This window comes from Mobula hypostoma, chromosome 26 (assembly GCF_963921235.1).
Source record: "Mobula hypostoma chromosome 26, sMobHyp1.1, whole genome shotgun sequence".
In the NCBI taxonomy this organism is placed as follows: Eukaryota; Metazoa; Chordata; class Chondrichthyes; order Myliobatiformes; family Myliobatidae; genus Mobula; species Mobula hypostoma.
Window position 1 is genome coordinate 9,849,741 of NC_086122.1, and position 20,849 is coordinate 9,870,589.

The 20,849-nt window shown below is 37.9% G+C and overlaps 1 protein-coding gene across 3 annotated transcripts in view; it reads left to right on the forward strand.

Moving 5' to 3' along the window:
- mtf1 (metal-regulatory transcription factor 1) overlaps window positions 1–20,433 on the forward strand; it is a 100,299-nt gene extending 79,866 nt beyond the window's left edge. Inside the window, exons 9-12 of one of the 3 annotated variants that reach the window (XM_063034051.1) lie at window positions 590–1,143; window positions 9,124–9,187; window positions 11,103–11,470; window positions 12,261–20,433. In XM_063034051.1, the coding sequence (XP_062890121.1) occupies window positions 590–1,143; window positions 9,124–9,187; window positions 11,103–11,470; window positions 12,261–12,275 (1,001 nt within the window). In that variant the 3' untranslated portion in view covers window positions 12,276–20,433. Of the gene's footprint in view, window positions 1–589; window positions 1,144–9,123; window positions 9,188–11,102 lie in introns of all 3 variants that reach the window. The other 2 variants (XM_063034052.1, XM_063034050.1) reach the window with 2 other exon arrangements.
- The last annotated feature ends 416 nt before the right edge of the window (window positions 20,434–20,849 follow it).

Genomic DNA, 20,849 nt, shown 5'->3' on the forward strand with positions numbered 1-20,849 from the left:
ACTGGATGAGCAGACCCCCACACGCAAGGTACCATGTTACTGTGGCTTCAGTCAAACAGTATGTTTCAACCTTGCTGATCACAGTGATCTTTGCAATGTATCATTTCACTGTCTGCTATGAGGGTGACATCAGAAGATTGGCTGAAAACTAATGTGTGCGTCCAAGCTATTACACAACATGCCACACAGCAGTCAATAATGGAAAACAGTCATGCAGGAGAGGCTGCAGTTGTATAACAATATAGAGAACTGAATTTTGTAGTTCTCCTATAAGAATGAGAACATTTAACTACAATGTTAGCTGCTATAAAGGTGAATTACTGTCACATGACTAGTCAATTAAATGCGTTTTCCTTTGGAAACCTCAAAAATGCACTGTAGCTATTAATGTTAAACTGTATTCATTATTTTTAATCTCTAGGTGGTCCTGTCTTGTAGCAGGTTGACTAGAAAGAAATTTGGTTTAAAGGGTTAAGAAATAGTATCAAGTTTGAAACTTGTTTGAAATTTCCTTGTAAATTGACAAATTGTGATTTTGTTTTAAATAATTTTGGGGGGAAAATTGTTCTTTTCTCTCCTAAAACTAAAGATGGAGTATGTGGAATAGCTGGAACGTTTGGGAGTGACCCTCAGCCCGCACCCATTGTTAATACGGCTCTAGAAGATTCTGGATCGTTGTTGTCATTTCCCATCCCACTTCAAACCATGCCACAGCCAAATATTGAGAGACAATTCCAGCAAGCAGCAGACACCGCCTCCACGTCATTGGATGCTTTGGCTACCAACTCTCATCAAACAGCATTTGGAAATCCTGTTGGCGTTTTACAGACACCCCAAGTGCCTGTCCCGCCAGTGACACAATTTTCAACTAGTCAGCAAGAGTTTGTTCAGCCTTGCCCAACACCACAACAGCCGACGCAAGGACTTTCAGCTATGTCTAGTAATGGCCTTGCATCATCCTGTAACACAGAACCAATGACGCCTATGGTACAGACTGTGCCTTTAGCTACTAGTAGTTCTTCTATAACAATTAATCCATCACAAAACGCCACTATTCTTCAGCCCAGCATTGTAATGGCGGACCAGAACTTGCAATGGATCATAAATGGAGCCAATACAGTTCAACAAAATTCTGAGAAAACGGTGAGTGTTTTGAAAGAAATCATTGATCTGTTGGACAAATAACTCAGATGTTTTGCTAAAATCTACTGTAATCAGCCTGGTAAACTTGGAAAAAACATGACATAGAAGTTGGTGGACTTAAATTCAATCACTCGATTTGCTCTTCCAATCTAGACTGACCTTGTATTTGTTAAGTATTGTTTTTGGATAAGGTTGGTCCTTCTGCTTAGTGGGATTAGAAGTTGTACACCATCAGGCAGTAGTGAGCCAAATGTCTTCTTGTTTGGTTTCATTGGTACTTTCAAATACGTTAAGATTCCTTATACTCTTTAAAGCTCACCATGGATCTGCCCCCAGTTCTCTGGCAAATATTAGTTATAGTCATACAGCAGAGCAGCAAACCCTCCAGCCCATGTTTGGGCTAGCAAGTACAGATTATCTCATTTAACTTCACTTGGGCTGTGTACAGATGCCGCTCAAAGGTGTCCAGGGTACCTGCCTCCATCATCTTTTCAGGCAATTTATTTCAGATTCCAACCATCCTTTGGGTGTATGTTTTCCCTGAGTCCCCCTGTAAACCTCTTGCAACTCTTCCAGTCACCTCTACTAACCCGCTACACTATACTATCTCTAAAGAAAAACCTCCCATAATGATATATACTAGGTCCCTTCCTGTTTCTGTCCCCCAGCCCACTCCATAGCATCCTCCGCTCAGAGGAAAACAAATCTTTGCAACCTCACCCATGAAATCTTCCTAAAATGTAGCAAACAGAACTGAACATAATGCTCCACTGTGGCCTAACCAGTCTTTTATAAAGTTGTACCATGACTTCTGGCTAGTAAGGGCAAGCAATCTGTAAGCTGCCTTCAGCTCCCTGTCAACCTGTGCTGCTGCCATCTTCAGGGATCATTGGCCATACATACATCAAAGCCCCTCTTTGGGTTGAACCATTCATGGTGTTACTTCAATTACATCACCTCATACTTGTTGAGATTAAATTCCATCTGTCATTGCCCTATCCAGTTTACCATCGCATTTTGTCGTCTCAGTCAGACCCTCATGTTCATCCCTCAATTTTTAACATGCTGCCTGGATTAGAGAGCACGTCCTATTAGCATAGGCTAAGTAAGCTAGGGCTTTTCTCTTTGGAGTTAAGAAGGATGGAGGTGTGTAAGATGATAAGAAGCAGTGAATACCCAAAGACTTTTCCCTATAGTGAAGAAATGGTTAATATAAGGGGGCGTAATTTTAAGGTGATTAGAAGAAAGTATAAGGGAGATGTTAGAGGTAATTTTTTTTTACACACAATGATGGATGCATGGAATGCCCTGCAAAAGGTGGTGGTGGAGACAGATACATTAGGGACATTTAAGAAACTCTTAGGCACATAGATGATAGAAGGATGGAGGGCTATGTCACAGGAAAGAGCTAGATTGACCTTACAGTAAATTGAAAGCTTGGCCCAATATCTTGGGCTGAATGGCCTATACTGTGTTGTAGTGTTCTATGTTCTCTTACCAAAGAAGCAGAGTTAATTATGTCATTCATTAGTTGCTATCTGGCACATTGCTAAGAACAATTATATTTTTAACTTCAAATAACTGCCAGTAACCAAAAATAAGCTTTGATGTATATTAATAGCCAGACATAAATGCCATATTATAGTTCACTTTGTTTGGAAAAGCTTAAAACTGTGAGGTCTATTATTGTCACCTATCTTAGATTTTTCTCGTAATTTTGTCCTTCGTACAATCACCCAGTGATTCAATTGTGACAAAAAGTAACCATGGTTTTTAAAGCTCCTAAATGATTTCTAGATAGAAAAATGATATGTTAATGCTCGGTGTCTCTGTTGAATGCATGCAATTTGGCAGTTACCTGTTTTTGTTTATAAAATCTTATTTTCAAAGTTATGTATTTGATGGTAGAAAATTGTATAGGAGATAACATAAATTAGAGGGTTTCCAGTGTATTGGGTCCTCTAGTAAAGGGTTTATTGTTAGAAATAAACGATGCAGATAACACTCATTACAACCAAGTTTGGAATTGCAAGGTTGCTCATCAAATCTGCTCAATTTACATTTCTGAATGTTGTTATTTAATCTTCTACATACATGGAAAAACCATGGGGAAATTACTTGCATTAGAAAATTCAAATTCTCAGAAGCAATAAATCAAAACTGTGTTTGTACTAATGCAATATTCTATACCCTCAGCACCTTCGAAGCTGATTCCAAACAATTTTTGGATATTCATTATGACTGCTTCTCTATAGTTTTATCTTACAGTTCCCTATAATTAAAACTGTTTGTTACCTTTCACAAAACGCCTGTTATAGATGCTGGTGATGGGGGAGACGGGGGGCAGGTTCAAACTCGGATCTCATTTCAAGTGTGCTTTTCTTTGGTTAAATCTGTGGAGATTAGGATTAGAAACCAGTCCCTAAATTCTGTAATATGGAGTGAGAGTAGGTTATCAGTTAATCAGGAAAAATCACATAAAATACAGCGGCACTTGTTAGCCCACTTGCACCTTAGAGTCGTAGAGCACTACAGCACCAAAGTAGGCCCTTCGGCCCATTGTTGTCCATGCTGAACGGTTATTCTGCCCAGAACCATTGACCCACACCTAAACTATAACCTGCCATACCTCCTCCATCCCTGTACTTATCCTTTTTTTTCTTAAACGTATAACCTCTAATACCATGCCTGAGCATTCTGTTAAAATCTTGGAGATGAAGGGTTGCAGCTTACTGGCCCTTCAGCCCATCTGGTCTTTTCTGTTCACCAAAAACCATTTATTACTACCCTCATAAATTCTGGAACCAACCAATATTTTAAATACATAATTTTCATAAAGCAGCAGCTTGCAATGCTCTACTTTCTGCACAATAATTTTGCCCATTGTTTTCCCAATGCTTGCTTGCCGTGTTTTGTGTTAGATGAAATCTGTTTCTAAAACTAGGTGTAAAAGGTTCTTTTGTATTAATTCAGAGAGAATTATTCTCTGTGTCCTTCTAGTGCTTAACTCTGAGTCAACATCATTAAAGTGGTTATAATTGCATTAGTTTGTGGGGATGGTTGTGGTAAGGCTACCATCCAGAAAACGTTTTATTCTACTTCTGAGGGAATTCTGAGTGCTGTGTTACTATTTTTAAACTTATTTTATGAGACCAAAATGCTATAAGTGATTCTCAGTTATTGCTGCTGCCTCAAATCCAGGGAGACGAGTTCAGTTGTGAAACCAGGTGCTGTCTGTGTGAAGTGTTCACATTCTCTTTGTGACTAAAGAGGTCTGTCTCCTCTCAGTGCTTCCGTTTGCTCCAGGTTCCAAACACAAGTTGGTAGGTTAACTGGCTGCTGTAAATTACCCTTGTTACTAAGACAAGTTGTTCTGCCATTTATTGGTGGAATATTGGTTTATGAAGGTGGCCTACATGTGTCTTTTGTATTTTACCAGATTTCAAAAACATTATTCCTGTGAATAAAGAGGGACAAGACTTCTGTTTACTGAGTGTTTTTCGGGACCTTAGAATCTCCCAAAGCATTTTATGAACCTTGAAATGCATAGGATGCAAAGTTGCTATGCAGTGCAGGAAACAAAATGTGCTAGTTTCTTGCATCCAGATTGCACAAACTGAAATCTAATGAGCCAAATGATTCTGCTTTTGGGATGTTAATTGAAAGAGAAATATTGGCCATGTACGGGGGGGTGAGTTCCCCTGCTTTCTTTCCAAAGAAATATGCAATGGAATCTTTGTTTTTAGCTGAAGAGAGCATATAGGGTTCCAAGAGTGCAGTGGCAACACTGGAGACTTGACCTTGAACTTGTGGTTGGGTCTTTAGACTGGGGCTTCAGTTTTAGAACTTCATGACTCAGAGGAAAGGTTGTTATCAAAACAGGCATGCTTATAATGCAAAGTGCATTGGAATGACCTGCGTTTATGCAATCAGGACTTCCCTTTTTCCCCCGTTCATCTATAATGCTCACTTCTTCTTCGGCTGTCCATCAATTTTTGATATTGACAAGGTTGTATGGAAGACCGGCAGTTGCCCATGCTGCAAGTCTCCCCTCTCCACGCCACCAATGTTGTCCAAGGGAAGGGCACTAGGACCCGTACAGCTTGGCACCGGTGTCGTCACAGAGCAATGTGTGGTTAAGTGCCTTGCTCAAGGACACAACATGCTGCCTCAGCTGAGGCTCAAACTAGCGACCTTCAGATCACTAGACTGATGCCTTAACCACTTGGCCACACGCCGCACTGCCTACCTTTGTTAATTAATAAAGGTGGAATTGATGAGATTATTTCCAGTGTGTGGGTATGTGTATAGTTGCAAGAAAAAGTTTGTCAACCCTTAGCAATTACCTGGTTTTCTGCATTAATTACTCATAAAATGTGGTCTGAACTTCATCGAAGTCACAATAATAGACAAACACAATCTGCCTAAACTAATAACACATAATTAATTGTACTTCTCGTCAGCACTGAGTGCACCATTTAAACAATAACAGTCTTAAGTTCAAAAAAACTATGCGAACCTCTGGGGTAATGCCTTCTACAAAAGCTAGTTGGAGTCAAGTGTTCCAATCAATAAGTTGAGATTGGAGGTGTGGATTATAGAGGTGCACTGCTCTATAAAAAAGACACACAAAGTCCCATTACTGACAAAGCCTGCTCTTCGGAAAGATTTGTTTATGTGCACCATGCCTTGATCAAAACAACTTTCAGAAGACCTTAGAAGAGGAACTGTAGAGATGCATGAAACTGGGAAAGGCTACAAAAGCACTTCCAAAGACCTGAGTGTTTATTGGTTCACAGTAAAAGAAATTGTCTACAAATAGAGGAAATTTAGTACTGTTGCTATTCTCCCTAGGAGTGGGTTCCTGCAAAGGTCACACCAAGAGCATGACATGCAATGCTGAAGGAAGTGAAAAAGAACCCAAGGGTAACGGTGAAAGACCTGCAGAAATCTCTAGAACTTGACCCTATCCTCGTTATATGCGTCTTCAGACAATGCGGATTCACAGTTATGTGTCGAACCTATTTTTACCAACTTCTCCTTATATGCGTCCAAAACTCTCAGTGATGTGAGGCTGTTGGGACGAGAAGCACCGTTTTCCCGCCAATACAAGTCACGTGCGCACGCCTCACAGTCTCACTCCTGCCGGTCTCACATTGGTTTTGGCAGCGTTGTGGATGTGCCATCTTGTACTCTTAAACTTTTGCTGTTACTACCTACGGTGCAGTGATTTTGTACTTGAAATATTTAACTATGCCTCCTAAGTGTCCTATGTCAAGTCCTGGGCCATCAGCCAAGCAGCAGAGAACCGCTTTAATACTTGAAAAAAAGTTGGAAATTATAAACAGGGCCACGTCAGGTGAAGGTAACACAGCTCTGGGACACTACTTTGGCCTGGGTGAGTCCACAATCAGAAACAAAGAAAAATGCTGAGAAAATAAAAAGTGCAGTGATTGATTCATCACAAGTGTCTTCAAAGATTGTTACCAAAGTGCGTAACCCAATTATGACAAAAATGGAGAAAATGTTGAGTTTGTACATTGAGCATGAAACAAAGAAAAAAACAACACTTAGTTCCGATCATCTTCGTGTGAAAGCTTTGGAGATTTATGGTTGCTCTTGTTCAGAGGCTAATGAGGAAGTGTCAAGTGATATTGTTAGCTTTAATGCATGTAGGGGATGGTTTTCTAAGCTTGTTAATCGTCACAGGCTTCACAACTTAGCTGTACGTGGTGAGCAAGCCGGTGCTGACCACGAAACTGCTGAACCACTACCCTTTGCAGTTGCGGGTTATCAATTTGGGCGGAGTGTGTGCACACCCTCAAGGGGTTTCCTGCCTTCACTGCTGCAGGATTGTGTGGCCCTGGGCCATAAAATTGGTGGGGAAAGATTCTCAGATCTTTGAGACTGCTGACGTGGTAGAACTCATGGATTCTCATGATGAAGAAATAAGTGTGGATGACCTTCTGCGTTTAACTCAGACTGAAGGTGATAACAACAATCAAGAAAAAAGTGTCAAGTTGCAGGTGAAGGATTTTACGGTGAAGCAACTGGCAGGATTTTTTAAGGCTGCGGAACTCTTGTCACGAATGGCGATGAACATGGACCCAAGTTTAGAACAGAGTCAGCCTTTCAGTCGTTCCCTGCAGTCAATCCTTCTTCCCTACAAGCAAATTTATGCTGAAAAACAAAATGCTGCCAAGCAAACAACCCTCACCACTTTCTTCAGACCGGTGTCATCTTCTGCTGCTAGCAGTTCTGAGAGTTCTGTAAGTCTTCCTTCACCCCTTGCTGTCCTTGATGATCCTGACGACCCACAACCATCCACCTCATCCATGTAAAACTGCCCGACACCACAACAACCACTCATCTCCCGGAGCCAACACACTTGCATACTGTTAACTTTCTATGATTTATTATATTGAATATTACCTTAAATTGACAAAATATAATATGAATGTTGCCTTGTGGTACTGCTTTTGTGTCATACTGGTATGAAAATGTGAATAAATTACAGATAAAACATATTTAGGAAGCCCTTCAGAACGCACCCCTATTTTCTCCATTTAAATAATTATTCACATTATACGTTTTCCATACTATGTGTTGACTGCGAGGAACGTATCCCCAGCATATAACGAGGATAGGATGTATAAGAAAAACACTGAACAAGAATGATGTTCATGGAAGGACACAATGGAGGAAACCACTGCTCTATATATTAAAAATATTGCTGCATGTCTCAAGTTTGCAAAAGACCATATGGATATTCCGCAACACTTCTGGGACAATGTTCTGAGGACAGGTGAGACAAAAGTTGAACTCTTAGGCAGAAATGCACGCCGCAATGTTTGGAAGAAAAGGGGCACTGCACATCCCAACTGTGAAGCCTGGTAGAAGGAGCATTATGGTTCGGGTTTGCTTTGCTGCCTCAGTGCCTGCAATTGTTGAGGGAACAATGAATTCAAAATTGTATCAAGACATTTTGTAAGACAATGTCAGTGTAGCACTCTGTCACCTGAAGCTCAATGGAAGTTGGATGATGCAACAAAGTAATGATCCAAAACACAAGAGTAAATCAACAACAGAATAGTTTAAAAAGAAGAAAATTTGTGTTTTGGAATGGCCATGTCAGAGTTCAGACCTTAACACAATTGAGATGCTGTGACATGACCTGAAGAGGGCTGTTCATGCAAGGTATCCCAGAAATATTGATGAATTGAAACAGTTCTGTATGGAGGAATGATCTAAAATTCCTCCTTGCCGTTGTGCAAGTCTGATCAGCAGCTCCAGGAAACATTTGGTGGAAGTTATTTCTGCTAAAAGGGGTTCTACCAGTTATTAAATACAAGGGTTCACATACTTTTTCCAGCCTGGACTACAAATGATTAAACAATGTGTTCAATAAAGACATTAAAAAGTACAAACACGCGGAAATCTGCAGATGCTGGAAATTCAAGTAACACACATCAATGTTGCTGGTGAATGCAGCAGGCCAGGCAGCATCTATAGGAAGAGGTACAGTCGATGTTTCGGGCCGAGACCCTTCATTGTTAAAAAGTACAATTGTATGTTACTAGTTTAGGCAGGTTTGTGTTTTTATTATTGTAACTTAGATGAAGATCAGACCACATTTTATGAGTACTGTAATTAATGCAGAAACCTTGGTAATTGCAAAGGGTTCACAACAGTTTACAAATGTTTTCTTGCAATTGTATGTGCTGTCTTCCAATGAATGCTATTATTTGATTGTTTTTCTTATCTTCCCATGGATTAGAAAATCAATTTTAGAAAATTGAGTTCTAGTTTTTTCATGGAGTCCTATTTCACAGCCATTTCACAGCCAGAGTGGAGAATAAATATCTTGATGACTCTGAACAATTCCATCATTAATTGCTATTAAGTAAATAATTACTTTGTAAAATGATTAACATTAAAGTGCATTGTTCATTTTCTGTAACAGCATTTGTTTCTCTTTAGCAACAGGGTCCTAAAGTAGAAAAGGTGTTTTTTACCACAGCAATACCAGTTACTGGCAATACAGGTAACAGTTCTTATTTTTACACTTTTTAAATGTGTTAAGTATTGAGTAAACATTGGGATGGATTAATTCATGCTAAAGTGGATGCAAGCTTCAGTTTTTCCACTTAGATAAATGGTATAATACTTCGGCTGTAACATTTTATGTAGGATTTGTCTTTGAGCCATAGGGTCCTATCCAAACTCGGCTAACTATTTATTCTTGTTATATCGTGACACCAGCCACCTAACTTGTTGCCTGAGGATATATTGAGGTCTCTTTGATTGTATAGTAGCGTCAGGTTATGGTACTACACTTGTATAACAAATGCATTGTAGTTTGAAATTAACCCATTGTAATTAAGACGAAAATCCAGGAAACACTCAGACACATGAGATTTTGGAAATCTTGAGTGCCACACACCATATGTGGAGACACTCATCGAGTCAGGCAGCATCTATGGAGGTGTAAAAAAAACTCAATATTTTAGACCAAGACTCTTCATCAGGACTAGAAAAGAAGGGGACAGAAGCCAGAATAAGATGAGGGGAGGGGTAAGGAGTACGAAATAGTGGATGATAAGTGAGACCTGCTGAGAGGGAAGGTGGGTGGCCGGGGGAGGTGGATAGGAATGAAGTAAGAAGCTAGGGATTGATATCACATCTTATTACATCTTCCACCCTCTAGCTTCTTACTTCATATCCCTCTCCATCCATCCGCCTTCCACCTCACCTGGTCTCTCCTATCACCTGTGAGTTCGTTCTCCTTCCCCTCTCCACCCCCCCCCATCTTATTTTGGCGTCTTCCTCTTCCTTTCCAATCTTGATGAAGGGTCGCAGCCTGAAACATTGATTGTTTATTCCCCTCCATAGATGCTGCCTGATCTGCTGAGTTCCTTCAGCATTTTGTCTGTTGCTTAGAAAATGCTCAGGTCAGGTAACATCTATTGCGAGGGTATCAGTTAACATTTCATGCCCTATGTCTGGTAGTTGCTTAGTTCACACAATAACTGTTAAGCTGAGTAGATTAGTTTGGTTGACATGCATTTCCAACATGTAGATACCTTCAGAAAGGTGAAGCTTGTGGAATTGCCTTTCACTAACTTTGCATCTCTCTATCTAAACTGATCAGGTTGTCGCATTGGGTGATTGGAATCGGTGTTCAACAACAACCTGCTTGGGAGGCGGGGGGGTGTGGTCAGGCAGTGTCTGTGGGAGGAAAGGAGTTGTCGACGTTTCGGGTCAAACCCTTGCATTAGGGCGGTCCTGATGCAGGGTCTCAACCTGATGCATCAACAATTTCCTATCCTCCCATTGCTGCTTGATCCACTAAACTCCTTTAGCTGTTCATTTGTTGCTCCAGATTCTAGCATCTGCAGTCTCTTGTGTGTCTCCTTGGAATCAATGCACTAATTTCTTTATTTCTATAGCTGCAGATTCAGCACAGCTTGTATTCTGATATCAATATTATCTGGAGTTGGGTAACTGCAAATTATTTCTTGAAACTTCAAGCTCCAACAGTACAAACCAGAGACCAGCGGCTTGGTAGCTTAGTGGTTAGCATAACTCTTTACAGTTCCAGCAATTAGAGTTCAATTCCTGCCATCTGTAAGGAGTTTGTACTTTCTGTCCATGACCACATGGATATTCTCTGGGTGCTCCCGTTACCACCCACATTCCAACGGTATACAGGTTAGGGTTAGTAGGTTGTGGACATGCTATGTTGGCAATGGAAGCATGTTGATACCTGTAGGCTGCCCCAGCACAGCTTCAGACCGTGTTGGAGTTGACGCAAATGACACATTTCACTTTATATTTCAATGTTTCAATGTACATGCAAAAAATAAAGCTCATGTTACCTTTCTCTGCTTTAAGTATGATGTCAGCAGTCTCCCACTGATTTTTAAATGTGCCTTGTGTTCTATTTCTCATTCCTGCAGGAAACCCAGTGCAGCAGATAGGATTGAGTGTTCCTGTCATAATCATCAAACAGGAAGAGTCATGTCAGTGTCAGTGTGCCTGCCGTGATGCAAGTAAAGAGAAACACACCAACAGCAAGGAAAATCTATCACGGGAAGCTGATACTTCCCAGATAACATCTGATCAGGAGCAGGCCCACCTGCAGTCTCAGACTTTTCCTTCCAGCTCCAAGGGAGGCAGCCAAGCAGCACAGTCACCCTTGCAGACTGAACTCCAACCAGACATGAGCAATATGGATGTTACTTCCTTTCTTTCTCTTGAGAGTCCGAGAACCCCTTCAACTTTGTCTGACATCGAGACAAGTGACATTCAGGCACTGCTGCAGAAGGTAAAAGGGGACTTGAGCAGCAATTTCTCCAAATAATTATGCTCAAAAGAGGCTGATTTTCTAAATTTAAAGAAAATACTTGTTTTTATTTATGCAGAACGGTAAAGAGTAGGGCCATTTTTATGCAGAACATCACTTGCTGTGAGCAATTTTGTGCAAAAATACTTCTAATTTTTTTTGTGCAAGCTGAAAAGGGTAACTTCTACTCTAGGTTCATTTTAGCGTTTATATCTTCAATAGTTTTGGGAAAATTTATCTGGACTTGGATTGTATCTAGAGTCTCAATAGGGGAAAAAAAGGGAGATATGTACTAAGAACAAATCCACTGAGAATAAATGGCAAATATCCATGTGCTGGTGCAAATGAAGCCCCTAGGTGTTTATTGATTGACTTGTAAGAAGTTTTTGATGTTCACCCAAATTGGCTGCAACATAGATTGACAGACCACGGGCTTAAAAACAGATGGGTTTGGATTATGCCACTGGTCCATTGTTTGAGAGCTACTCTTCCTTCACCAACAGAAAATCCTGGTGCCAAACTAGTAAATTGAGTAAATTTTATGGCAGTGTTTGATTTCTGTCACAAAAGGCTTTTTATTGCCTTTACACAGCTCACTTGGAGCCCCAGGTGACCAAAGGCAGTGTTGCAGAGTATGAAATGAGCAAGTCTGCATTGTCTTTGATCTAACCATGGTCAAGTGCATGATCAAGCCTGCAGTGAATTATCAATCTTCTGGTGAAGTATAATCAAAAAATACAGTTTGCTTCAGTTCTTGTGTTGTGTTTTCCAGGATTACAGTGGGTGAGAATCTCAATGGATTATGCTGCATTGCTAAATAGCTGGATCTGGATCCTATCCAAAGCCGTTGCAAAAGCTGCTAGGTATTCAGATTATTTCCATTTTACTTCGGAAGGACAAAGAAATAATCAAATGAAACTTGTTACAATTGAGCACTGTTTGCCCTGCGCAGGCAAATCTCTGTCATAACAATGGCAATGTCATGCTGGTAGAATCAGAAAAATTGTTTTGAGTTTAAATCAAAACAGAGGATTTGAGCACGCTTACTGTAGCTCTAAGATATATATACCACAGTGACATTTCCAGGGAAGTAAATGTTTTCTCTCTACATGCTCAACACCCTTGTATTTTTGTTTAATAAGATTTGTTCAAGAAAAATCATTGAGGAAAAACAAAACTCATTGCTTTCCAAAATTAGAACACATACCTGAGTACTGTACATCCATAGGATTCCCAATACATTTCAAAATGTATTTTAATTTATTCCCAATGGTTACCAATTGAGAACTTGGTGTTTGATAGTCTACACACTTACTGCTGTGGCACTGTGTGAATGTACATGGACAATTCATGCACATTAAATAACTGCTTCCAAATGACACTGGTCAACTGCATAAAGTTGCTAGTCATGCAGATTCCATGTGTACTGTCATGTGAAGTACTGTGAAGCTACCAATGGAATGTGGGAGCTGAAAACATTGGAATATGAGAAATATTTCAGTACTATGTGAAAGAGTCCTTATCTGGTAGGTCACAGACACAAGCTTCCCAGTGCTTTCAGCAGAATTTCAAAATAGGTTTACTTATCAACACTGGATATTCTTATTGTAATCAGTTTGGGATGACTCTGCTTCTACTTTGCATTTGCTGTGTTGCATTTTGAGATTCAAAACTTCTGGAGAAACAGAAGTGAAGAGGATAAAGGATGAAATAAATAATCATGCTGCTATTATGACCTCAAAATTTAAAATAACACCATAAAACAACTTTTTAATCAAGTTTCCTTAAGTGTATGTGTTAAAGCAATTAACTAATGAAATTGCTCCGTGGTAAAGTAAGTCTATATAAAGCAACTCGTTTTTTTTCTTTTAAACCTTTTAGTTCAAGTTTCCACAAAAAAAGTGTAAACTGAACTGCGGTACAGTCAGTTAGTACACTTTAGCTTTTCAAATTCTGTTCACGGGGATTATACTGAAAATCTTTCCTGTAAATTGTTAGAAGTTCTGTGGTGCTTGGGCAGCATCAAACTAGTCTGTGTCTGAGTTGGAAAACTCAGTTTAATGTTATGCAAATGGTACGGTTAATCCAGGGCCACAATGTCGGATGTTAGATATACAAAGCTTGTAATGCATTTGGGGTGCTTTTCTAATGACTGATAGACCACTGTAGGACAGAAGGTGTCTTAGTCTGAACCTGTGAATTGGTGCTGGCACTTGATGCAAAAGTTTTGAGCATTGATTGTAATTTGAGAAGGGAAAAATAAATTTTGTGATGGGGTGGGAAGTAATGCAGTATAGTGGAAATCAAGAAAGTATAGATGTTGAAAATTGCATAGTCAACATTTGAAAGTAAATGTGCTCTTGAGCTCAGACATCCATCAAACCCAAAAATAAGTATATTCCCTTGTTTTTGTTCAAAGTAATAGTCTTAATGAAAATGTCACAATTTAAAAAACTTTAATAACCTAAAGTATATGAATGTAGCTTACAAATTTTGTAAGATAAGTTGGTTTGGATTTTGTCTTAATTGTTAGAATTTTTTTTACATCAGAAGTCATTTACAATATCAACTAATTTCTTTTTGGGGAAAAGTCATTATTCCAAAAGAATATCTAATGGTAAACTTCCAGTCTGGCTCTGGGCTTCCCCTTAATGGATGAACAGAAGTCCTTTTACCACATACGAAACCTAGTAACGGGTGTTGAGCTGATAAATATTTTAATTGATATTAATAACTGAGAAAAGTTTAAAGTTTAAGTTATGTGCAGGCTCAAAAAAAGTTTAATTAATTACCCTAAAGTCCCAAACTACCCTATTGTTGCACATGTAACATGGGGTAAATTTTAAACAGAGGACCAGTTCTATAACAGGGAAGTATTGGTATTAGAGGCCAGCATCAGTGCTTTCTCTTCATTAACAGATTTTGGCTGTTCTGTGATTTATAGCTTTTGTACAGCACTATTGATTGGATCAGGCATTGTCTAGCAGCTTTATGGTTTATTTAGCTTCAAGGTACAGGTGCTATCACTAAATTTAAGTCTTTTCAATGGCCTGATTTAAAAAGAGTTATTGTGTGCTTTGGACAACTCAACTCATTTATTGTGTTATACAAATATCGAGCTGTCTTAAGTTGAATTAAGAAATACTAAGAGGAAAGTGAAATTCTGAAGTAAAAAGTTATCTCATTTGGAGGAGAAATTTAAACTAATTGCCTAAAATTATTCCTTGGTAAGTTTGTGCAATAGCAGCAATTTTCTTTTTGGTGTTACTGAGCTGGAAGGTGCAATTAAATGATTGTTTGTATTCAGAGTTTATTCTGGTGTCATTTTATAATACAAATCTAAATATATTTTGATTGAGTATTAATTTAGTGTAATTAGCATTGGGAAATGTAAAGCCATACTAATAAATCTGCTTTCCTAATAATTGTAGACAAAATTTGCAGTGCATTTGCTGTAATTTATCAAAATTCAGATTTGATCTAGGCATCTGGAATAAAATAGCTTTCTTTAATGTCTTTCCCACTGCAATTTAATTTGAACATTATTCATAATAGAACCAGCAGCAATCAGGACATAAGAGTCCTCAGAAGTGTTTATTCATTGTCGAAATGATTGGAGGCCAGGAGTCTTAGGAACATTTCAGATGGTGGCGTTCCATGTGTCTGGTGCCTTTTGTTCTTCCAAGTGGTGGTTAAAGAGTACTGAATGTGTAATTTCTAAAAACTATACTTTCGTTTTCTTCCTTCCACTTCTCGCACACTTCCCTCCCCTCCCACCCACTCCCCCCAAATAAAATCATCCTCACTTCAGCAAAATAAAAATTGCAGAAGTTGATGGTCTCCTGTGGTTCCTTTCTCACAGTATATTGAAGTTGTTCATTCGAACTGTGTGCTCGTTAACGAAAAAGACTTTTAGTTTGTGGTTGAACTTCCATTAATATTATCTGATTAGCAAATGGCTGGTAGACATGTTTTACCTGTATTCTAATATACAAGGTAATGCAACATTTTTGGATACTGTAAGTTCTGTGTCACGGCTCAGTTATCATTTGCATAGTAAGATTTTGCTCTAAGTGCATCTGGGTATTCCTCAAGACTGAGTAATACCACCTTTGGTCTTCACTACTGCGATGAAATGTGTAACTTTCATGAGGTCTTTAACAAAGCTATGTAATTAGATTGACATCTCTGATTTTCAGTACAGACTAGTGTTCTGCCAGTGTTATAGCACTTCATTAGTAATCGTAGTTCATTAGAAATTTGGAAGGCACCATTGGTCCCATTGAATACATACTATGTCTTGCCAGTTTGGTCTAGTCAGCAAATGCTCTCCTGCTCTTTGTTCAAGGCCCTGCAAATATTTTCATTCAAGTTCTAGTCCCTCTTGTAAGACCAAATGGACTGACTTTCTATCATCCTTGCAGTTCTGGTGATCTGCAAGATGTATAGCAAAAATGTGATGTTTAGTGTACTATTTTAAATTTATTTAGACTTTGATTATTTAATTCCAGAAATTCATTGCTGAAATTTATCCCATTATTCTTCACTCTATTTTTGTAGACTTCATATTATTTCTAAGCTATTTTCCATGTTTTAAATAGGCTTGTTTCTTTATTTTTTCAGTCTTTTACCCTGAGAGTCATGAGTTTAAAAGTACAGTTGATAGAATTCACATGAATTTTTTGAGTAAAGTTTCCAAATTGCAGGTGGTAGGTCTATCCTAAATTATGTTAGGCCGAATATTGACATAGCTGTTGACTGATTTGACTTCAAATACCTTGACAGATGTGTAAGCCTGCAGTAAATCCTGTTTTTGGAAATTATTGAGAATTAGAAGATTCTAATAATCTGAAGTTGAAATGATACGGGAAGGAGTATAAAATAATTACTGTGTACTTTACTTTGAATTTTGAATACAGATCATTAGAATATGCAATAAGTTATCATAATAAATAAAAAGTAAAATTGTTGAAATTATTTGTTAAAATAATATATATAGTGATTTCAAATCTTCCTAATTTTACCACTTTGACTAATAAATCAAAACTGTTAATCAGGAATGCATAGGCTGATATAACTTCGGGGATAATGGTGGGTGAACCCAAAATCTCAGGTTTGCACCTTTATCAGTCTATTCAATACAGCTTGATACAAAACGAGTAGAAAGGAAAACCATGCTGAACTCACTAAATTCATAGTTTAAACTGTAGTATAATTTGAATTCAAATGCAATAGTTTGTTTATTAATAGGGCTTTCGAAGCTTAATATGTAGGAATTTCTAAAACAATTGAATATTACACTTGTTATCTTCCGATCCACAATAAGACCATTATCATCACTGTTTAACATGATTTCTTGGATCCAATGTTTACAGTTTTTCATTCTTTAAACATCAGAAGGACTAAATTGTTTTATTTCTCTGTAGCATATACAGTACCTGGATGATGGTGAAGGGTAGTCTGTTCATTATTTTTGATTAAAATTGATTTCCAGCTAGAAATTTTTATTGGAAGCAGTGTCTAATTATAAATAAATGCATCTCTTAATCATGTATTTACATAAATAATAAACCTATTGAAATTTAATCTATCCGTGCATCCCTCCAACTCCAATTTGTGACGGGATACATAGATTTTAAAGTACTGTGGTCTTTCACTGGCAAGGGGAAAGGGAGGTGAGCATAGTGAATCAAGATTTTGGGTTCATCCACCGTTATCCCCTTGCTCAAACTTGTTTTCTTGTTAAAGAGCCGTGGCTTCTTATGAACTTGAGTTTGTAAGAAGTGTGAAACATTAAAGTGGTAATCTCAATCATTTGGATTAGGAATAATAAAGCTTCATATATTCTCAGTGAACCTGTTGGCCCTGAATATTTTGAGGGAAAATCAGCTACTAGATTTCATTTCAAAACCCAAAATGAAGTCAGTTGGGAACAAACCACTGGCCCAAGCATACATGACAACCTGTCCTGGTAGAGAGGGCAATTCATTGTCAGATTAAAACAGCATCATATTTAATGAGAAGTTGCAAGAGGGAGCTCCAGTTGTAATAAATTTCCTGCTTTCTACCATTGCAGCTACCTACCTATAATAAAGGTAAAGTGACAACAATTCACTACAAAGTAAGTGATGTTTTTGCAAATTTAATTTTCAGACAACCCCAAAGATTGTCTGTCGGTGTTATACATCAGCTACATAATATTTGGACTTACGGCTTGATATACTTAATGCACCTTAGTGGAAGACCTCATTCTTGATGCAATATGCACTGATGTTGTGATGAGTTTTAATCTATTGTTGCTATATATTGAGACTTCCCTGGTTCCCCTAATGTAGTTAGGAACACTGTATAGTATCATAGTCTGAGTCACTGATTCCTTTGTTTTTAAAAACCTAGAGTTGGAATATTGCCAGTTATAGCTAATACAGGTTCACTGGCCCAACTTGCTCATTTATTATGGGTTCAGCCGCCTTTTTTATGCCTCTTGATTTATTAAATGAGGTGTAGAAATAGTTCATCTGTGCAGTGACAATATTGGGGTTGTCCTCACCCGAATGCAACTGGCAGCATGAAGCTTTGTCATAGAGATACACCGGACAAAAAAATTGTAAAAGCTGTCTAAAAATCACATTTAAAAGTAATAGAACAACTCCCTGTGCCAAAACCTCATTAAAATGACAACCATTTTGTTGCATTGTGTAAGTGACCTATAGTATGAACTAGATGCTGGAAAATCTTTGCATGCATCTCTGCTGACCGTCAATCAAAATCTCTCTGTTTCTCTACCCTTCCTTCCCCCTCTTAGAACATCTTTTACTCACTTTAATTTGAAAGTTCTTAGAAACATTATTAGGAGACTTGTTTTGAATTTCATTTGAACATTATTCTGTGGCACTGTAATTGCTGATAGCAAATGAATTTACGTTTCATCCAAATATCTACTATTCAGTTTAATCTGTACACACTAGGAAAACTATACGAGTTTCTTGCAACATTTTTTAATCCTTTAAGTTGAAGCACTTTAGGTTGGTTAATTTGCAATTGTGTTGTGCTTTTGCACACTTTGCTAAGAGGACTTTAGTTTTGCAAACTCTCTGTAAATGTTTTGCTTTAATTTGTACATGTTACTTTTGAAATATTGTGATCGTATGAAGAATAGAGTATGTAATTTTATATTGTAGTTCATTTGTTGAAAAATACCCATTAATGTCAGCATAAGTGGTTTACGTACTAGGGAGAGCACTGTAACATAATTATATTTTCAAAGTACTGTTTCATTTCGTATCCCATCCCTTGCTCATTTACTACAGATGGTTTGCCTGCTTTCTTCGTGGCACTGTTGCTTTTGAGGAAGCTCTTTGCAACCTAGGAGTCAAACCACTTTGTTTTATTAAATTATCATTTAACTGGATACCTGTTGCAGAAACTGTTTCCTAAATTTTATTTTTAAAATATATATTAGTATAAATTGCATAGTGTGAACTAGTTTCTGTTTTATTTTTATTGCACACAACAGCTGGTTAAACCAATTGGAATTCTCTTGCCTATACGGTAAACTAACAGTGAAATGAGCTGAAACTTCAGTGTAAAGATTTTAAAGTGGACTGAGGCAAATAGGCTTTATTACTGAACATATTTGATATGGAGATTCACTCTTCCAAGCCCCAGGTACAAAGTACAACAGGAGTGGGTCTCTACAAAGGTGAATATGCCCCTGGGTTTCCCCTTGCTAACTTGGTTTTTACCTTTAAAACTCTAAAAACGCTACACATTCGGTCAAGTTTGTTGGTATCTCTAGTAGGTATGTAGGAAATTGGCTGTTTGTACAGCAGTGATATCAGGGCCTTTATAAGATAGATTAGTGACATATTGAGGATGAGAAACTGCCTGTCTTGTCAAAGAGTGGCTACTATCATCAATAACCATTCATTTTTTAAACCATCTTGTTTTTCTGGTGATTTTTAGCCTTCCTTGTAGCTCTTATTCTCCAGATTAGGGATAACTCACTCTGGCATCCCTTCCTCAATGCTACCTGAAATGTATTTTATCTTTTTTGTAAAAATGTTGGGAAAAATGGAAAACCTGCCCTGGAGTGCAAGTTAAAACTATCTGAGCTGAAATATTGCTTTGCAGGCTTGGTAATGTGATGTCCTCATTCTTATTGGAAGAGATGGATGCTCTAATCCTGTTTAACTTATGAGTTTAAGCATTTTCTTCTAAAACATTAACCAGGCATAGGAAATAAATACTGCTCTAGACATTATGCTCATCCTGAAAATAGATATTTCCTGGAAACTGATTCTTTTTTTTAAGTTATAATTCACAATATGGCGATAATAAAGTGAGCTCTTTGCTACAGACCTTGCAGTATTTATGCCGCACACAATATAGATGTAACTTATTTATCCTGTCATATGTTGATACAGCACAATTGGTTCATGATTGGATTGTAGCCTCTTGACTGTATATGCAACGTCAAAAACAAAGCAAAGCACACCACAATGTAGCGTGTAGAGTGGGAATAGAGAAAGCTTTTCTCTAGTGCTGACTTTTTGTAATATTCCACAGGCCTTACATGGTGAAGCCAAGGGTTTGGGGCAGAAAAATTGGAGATTAAAAAATGCAGCATGTACTGTATTAATGAATCTGTTTAAATGTGTAGTTGGGAGTGTCTTCATTCCTGAATTCTGATGTGAAAACAAAAAAGTTACAGTTGCTTCCAAAGGAAGAGAATGTCTCCAAAACCCAAAGAGTGAAGAATAACAATGGATTTGTATTTTTGAAGAATGTAAATGTAAAAAAAAAGTTTGCTGAATTGCTTGTTTTTTGTACTAAATTAATATTGTACTTTGGTTTGGAAAATCTGCTAATATGTGGGAAAATTTAACATTTTTGAAATTGAGCAATATGATGCATAAGAGCCTGATTAATAAATACTGACTTACTATGAGCAGAAAGTCTTTTATTGAAACTTATTTAGATTCTCTTCATTTGTTTTTAAAAAAAGTCCTGAAGAAATCATCAGCTTGAGTTCTATATTAATTATTTTACTTCATGTAAACCGTTGGGTGGATCATTTGTTGGAAAACATAATTAAGATCATCAACACAAATCCTCTTCCAGTGTTTGAATGATCATTTTCTTGAGAATTTTATTCACAGATGTGAGAGACTACATTTGGAGATGAGGCTCAATCATTTGAAAATCTTCACTCGATGATTTATATCTTATTCAGCCTCTTCTCTTCAGACACCTTAGTGAATTCCATATATTCCAGCTTTATCAGCCCCCTCTTAGGTTATACAATTAGTTATCAGGTACACTGGAGAGTTCAACTCGCCCATAACCTACAATATTGAGA